Below are 5579 nucleotides of genomic sequence, written 5' to 3'. Positions count from 1 at the left end.
AATTATTTATGTTCAAAACCAACTAATTCAAAAACTTGTTCAAATTACTATTTACTATATAATGGACCTAATTTTATAACTTTAGGAAATATTTAAAACCTTTTAAAAGACAACGGAAAATTCCTAATCACTGATGACGTGGAGGACCGTTGAGTACGCAACCAAATCCGAACCGAGTCGAATCACTTGCCTCAGAACTCGCCGGCTAAGCGCACCGGCAACGTTCAAGAGAAAAAACCAGACCGCGTATCACAGACAAAAAGCCTTATTTGTAACGGATAGTTCCGTTTTTGAATTCTATTTATTTCCAGCCGACCGTTGAGACTTGGGACTTCTTCCAAATACGAAAAGCTGCGTCTTCTTTCCTTTCCGCTGCAACGCCATTAACGGCTCAACCCAATCAACGCTCTTTTGTTTTTTCAATCTTATTCTTCAATCTCCTTAAAAAATCTTCTTCCTGAAGATTGAGGATCACTCTTTTTTATCAGTTTCGTTTGCTTGAAGCTGTACTCTAACCACCCAGCGATGGCGTTAGTTTGTGGTACAGCATCGCCAACCCAAGGAAGTGAAATTTCTCTTGATCTGGCGAAGAAGGATAACTTGATTCAAGATTCGGGAGGAACGTCTCTGAGGGCAGGAAAGGTATTTTCGTTAACGAAACAATATCGCGTGTTGCTAGGTTAAGAAGTATTTGTTTCTACTGTTTGATTATAGCAGAGAGCATAGGATTCGAGTCTTTTTCGTGATGATGGATGTATTTCTTCATTATGGCTTGATTTTGTCATGGTCTTGCTTCTTCAATTTCTTCATAAAATACGCCTAGGAAAGAAAACAAGGGGAAATTTAGTGTAAAAATGGGTTGAAGCTACTCTGATTTTTGGCCTTAGTAGCTACCTTTTTTGTCTTCTCAATCAAAGGTTAGGGTTTTAATATTCTGTTTATTGCTTTATTTCCATATTATGTGGTTGATTTTGACATAAACACTTTGAATTGTAAGATTTTATTGTTGGTTTTATTCTATTTTGTGGTCTTAATTGAAACTGGGAGAAGTTGGTGAAATGTTCAATCGAGTTGGATTTGATTTCAGTTTGTATACGGTGTTCTGAAACTCATGAATTCATAGCTTGCTACAATTGCATTATTTTGTTAAGCAAATTTTGCCTCTTGAGTGATAGTTTAATGGATAAGTTATGCATTGTATAGTTAGAACTCTCATTTCTGAATGTCAGAAAGGTAACTTTGATGGATACAAGTGTATTCTTATTGGATCAGAAAGAGAATTCTGTTTGAGCTTCCAATAGAAGTTAATAGTTGCTGTGCTACATTCTGTTATACTCTTTATCTCATTCCTCACAAGGTAGCAACTTCTCCTGCATTTCAGAACCAGGCATCACCAAAAGAGTTCTACCATTCAATCCTGAATTCTGTTAATAAATCCACGTCTCAGATCAAGAAGCCTGGTCGCCGAAGAAGTCCTTCTCCCCTCAACTGGTTTCCACGGAAGAAAACTGATTCGTTCCTAAATAGGAAGATAAAGCTGTTGCAGGTTGTCTTTGTTTCATCAGTTGATCTTCTGCACGTTACGCATTGCATTTGACTAAGAATTTGTACCTTTTTTTATTACAGGAAGTAGGAGGAATGAAGTCATCTCTCCTTGAGACTTTAGGTGATTCCAATCCTCATTACTGTCTGGTAGAGAGAGAAAAAATTGCAGCTAGGGAGGCTGCCAGAAAGGCCATGGAGGCCCGTAAAGCTGCAATGGTGGAGGCATCTTGGTGCCGAATGCTTCGTGCAGCTAGGTAAGTTTTCAGCTATTGGAGATCATAGGGAGTTAAAAATCTTTCGGCTCATATTCTGTTTTTTCTTAATCTTTGCCAATGTTTCTCAGGATCCCGAACCAAGAAGCAGACCGCCAACTGGAGAAAGCGGAGAAGTATGTAGAAGAAGCGTTTGAAACAGCTGCTGCAATGGGAGTTATAATGTATGACAAACCCGATTGTCCTCAAAGGCCAAGTGAAGTGGAGATTTCCCCAAGAAATGGCGGCGGATCCACTCACACTGTTACTGCATCTTTTGAAACAGCATTTGAAGTAGATAAGGAAGTTGCTGCAGCAGTCAAGGCAGCTTTTCTTCAGTTGGCACTCACTTCCAGTACACACAAAGATGAATTTAGGGACTTGCTCCGAAAGATCAGCCAGAATCCAGATTTCAGTGAAATTGACAAAGAAAACTTGGAGATAAAACCTAACAATCATTCAGATGTTGGAGAAGGTATGGAATCAAAATCAAGTGGAAATAATAACTTCTCCAACTTGAGAAAAGATGAGAAGATGCTTATGAACAGGCAAGCTCCTGGAAAGTGCATTGCTAAATCTGGTGACCTCGTCAACATGATGCTTGACAGGCTTAAATGCTTGCAGGAAGAAGAACTATCTTCTCTTGCCACTATAGTTGCAACTTGTGGCTTGAATGATGCTCTACACGAAGAAGAGCATAGCAAACAGTATGGGCTTGAATCAGTTGGGAGTAATCAAGTGGATGGGCAGATAAGAAAACAAGTAACAGAACTTCCAAGTCTAGATAAGTTTCTTGTGAAGCACGTCTCAAGACTGGAGAGAGAGGTCCAAGAAGCAAAAAATGCAAGACAAAGTAATCAAGTGGAAGAAACTGCAGAGAACACAAAAGTTTCAGATAACCTAGTTTTGGCTGCTAGTAGTAATGCTGCAAGTCTCTCAGACTTTGTTCCAGATTTGGGAAGTTTCCTAGTGAAGCATAAATCACGTCTAGAGAAGGAAATTGAAGAGGCGAAGAAACAGGCAAAAACATCACAAATGTGTCAAGAAAGGATGAAGGACAAGCAAAGCAAGCATAAACAAGATGCAGGACAGTATGAAGAATTTGGCAGAACCGTTAATGGCTCTACTGGTGGGCAGGTACCAGGAAAAGAAAATGTAGACTCCAACAAAATCAAATTGGAATTGCTCAAAAATCAGGATGGAATGGAGGAGACTGAGAAAGCAAAAGGAGTGTTTTCTCACCAAGACAATATGGCTGTTAGACAATTGTCACGGATTGAAAGAGCTAAACTGGAAGTGATGGAAGCATTTCTAGATAAAGAGAGCTTAGGTAAAGTGCTAATCAAGCATGTCTCAAGACTAGAACGGGAGAAAATGGCATTTAGAGCAAATGACAGAATGTCTAAAGAAGAGAGAAAGAGTGAGAAATCAGAAGTTAGGGAAGGGGAGGGCTTAGATAAAGTTCTGGTAAAGCATGTGTCTCGGTTAGAGAAAGAAAAAATGACATTTGCTAAGGAGGGAGGACTTGTGCTAGAGCACAGGAAGAAACCAGATCCTGAGGTTGGAGATTTTGAAAGTTTAGACAAGGCCCTTGTAAAACATGTTCCGAGACTAGAGAAAGAAAAAATGGCCCTGAATGTTACTGAGAGAACAGTCAGAGAAGAGAAAATGTCTGGCTATGCTGATGGGGCTGCTATTGAAATGAAGAAACAGCAGGAGAGTCTGGGAGACATATTAGTCAAACACAAATCAAGACTTGAGAAAGAGAAAGGGTCTATGCTTAACACCTCGGCAGATAACATAAAACATTCAGAAACTCGAAGAGCAGCCAGGGAGAGAGAAATGCTGGAAGCATGGGGTGGCTTGAGTTTGGGGAACTCTGTGAAGCCTCACCTTTCAAGGCTTGAGAGAGAAAAGGTAAGAACAAATTTCTACATCTTTTTAGTTTTAGTGATTGTTTTTTGAAGCTCAATGAGGCCTTTCTGCTAATTTTTGTCTGGAAATTCTCTAAATTGGTTTGAATGACAATGTCTTTCTTCCCAGGCGGCTTGGAGAAGAGCTGAGGAGAAACAAAGGCAGGCAGCTGGGTAGCAAACACTAACTGGCTTTCTTTGGTGTTCCCTAGCAATTTCTTTTGGCTTGTCCCAATTCAAAAATGGGTTGGTTGTCTCACAGCTTTCTTTGTATAGTTGGTGGTGCACAGTTCATCTGAAGATGGATGGGGAGCTCTCTTTCAAATTTTGTGAAATGCCATTCAGAACTTAAGGTTCTAGCAAAATTTGTGTTGCTGCAAGCTTTTGGTAAATCATACTGCTCTCTTAAGCAGCGTTTTGATGTATATCTTTTTTAAACTATTTGAGCAAGACAACTTTTAGGTTCAGAAAAAGCTAATACTTCTGGGTATTTTGCTTGAGTCTCATTCTAATAATGATTATTGCTTTTGGTAAATCATACTGCTATCTTAAGCAGCCGTTTTGTTGTATATCTTTTTTTTAACTCTTTGAGCAAGACAACTTTTAGATTCAGAATAAGCTTTTGCATAATATTTCTGGGTATTTGCTTGAGTCTCATTCTAATAGTGATTATTGATCCAAAATAGAAATTTATTCCAACAAAATATGTTGTAGAAGCGTTCTGCCTAGGACAAATTGCAAGAGAATCTGCTACCTGAGTTCAGGAGCATCATCATGCAAACTTTGTACTTTGCTAAATCAGGTTGCGACCATTTAATGCTGCTTTGTCAGTGTGACTTGGAGGTAATTTTGTTCTACGAGATACTTTTGACTTGGTAAACATTCATCAACTAATCAGTTGAGTCATCCATAAGAATAAGACTCCTCAGCTTCTAACAAATTGAGTTGCTGCATGTACTACTAAATAAGGCTGGCACACTATTTTTTGTTGGAGTTCAATTTAGTGACTTGGAGGTAATTTTGTTCTACAAGATACTTTTGACTTTGTAAACATTCATCAACTAATCAGTTGAGTCATCCATAAGAATAAGAATCCTCAGCTTCTAACAAATTGAGTTGCTGCATGTACTACTAAATAAGGCTGGCACACTATTTTTTGTTGGAGTTCAATTTAGCAGAGTTTCTTAGTAATTTATTTCTGGTATGCATGGCTTCGATAGAATAATTGTAGGGCAGCACCCGATTGAAAGTGAATTCACCAGCTTTAGGGAGTGATTTCACTTTCACTCACCACTTACGGTGCAGTCTAACAGGTTTTGGGTTATTTTCACTAGTGAAAGTACTTCCACTTTCACTTTCAGAGTGCACTTACGGGGCCTAAATATCTATCTGTATTATGATCCAAGTCAAGTGTTGAAATAAAGAGATTTGGTCCCCACCGGACCTAAACACAAACACACCCATATTAAAAGATTAAATATCTAAGAATCTTCTTATAGAACTAACACCAAATCAAAATAATATTATTATATTTAATGCAAGGTGGCACGAATTAGTTAAACCCAAAAATGTGTATGGCCGTAATCAAGTCTTAAATACAGGCCAATGTGAGGCTACTAAGGTTATGTCCGGTTCAGATTCAAACCCTTCAGATTACTTGGTTTTGAATTGCATTTTTAGCTACTTATTTTAGATCATTTAAGGGCTATAGCCTATAACAAAAAAGAAAAAAAGAAAAATAGAAGATTTACCTATTTACCATGATATTTGTAACATCAATTATAAGAAAAACATGAAAAGTTAGTTTCTACCAAGGTCTAACAATGGATGGAACTTTGGCCTTTTATCCTGCCAAGAGAAACTGAAGAAG

At 38.3% G+C, this 5579-nt stretch overlaps 1 protein-coding gene across 1 annotated transcript; it reads left to right on the top strand.

The window, feature by feature from the left end:
• The first annotated feature begins 376 nt into the window (after positions 1 to 376).
• On the top strand, positions 377 to 4301 carry LOC137952246 (uncharacterized). The gene is made up of 5 exons (XM_068799348.1): positions 377 to 642; positions 1382 to 1546; positions 1627 to 1799; positions 1889 to 3713; positions 3840 to 4301. The coding sequence occupies exons 1-5, from the start codon at positions 526 to 528 to the stop codon at positions 3885 to 3887; spliced, it is 2328 nt and encodes a 775-aa protein (XP_068655449.1). The 5' UTR covers positions 377 to 525; the 3' UTR covers positions 3888 to 4301.
• The last annotated feature ends 1278 nt before the right edge of the window (positions 4302 to 5579 follow it).

The sequence above is a fragment of the Aristolochia californica genome, unplaced genomic scaffold (assembly GCF_029961685.1).
Source record: "Aristolochia californica isolate CCGP_79_NKW_82.1479 unplaced genomic scaffold, dmAriCali1.0.hap1 SCAF_15, whole genome shotgun sequence".
Classification (NCBI taxonomy): Eukaryota; Viridiplantae; Streptophyta; class Magnoliopsida; order Piperales; family Aristolochiaceae; genus Aristolochia; species Aristolochia californica.
Note: the sequence above shows the minus strand (reverse complement) of the source record. Positions and strands in the feature narration are given on the sequence as shown.

Excerpts from the sequence above, each read along its gene's own strand:
- LOC137952246 (XM_068799348.1), top strand. The coding sequence starts at position 526 with ATGGCGTTAGTTTGTGGTACAGCATCGCCAACCCAAGGAAGTGAAATT. Across the intron at positions 643-1,381 it reads CGTCTCTGAGGGCAGGAAAG|AACCAGGCATCACCAAAAGA; the intron begins GTATTTTCGTTA and ends CCTGCATTTCAG. Across the intron at positions 3,714-3,839 it reads CAAGGCTTGAGAGAGAAAAG|GCGGCTTGGAGAAGAGCTGA; the intron begins GTAAGAACAAAT and ends CTTTCTTCCCAG.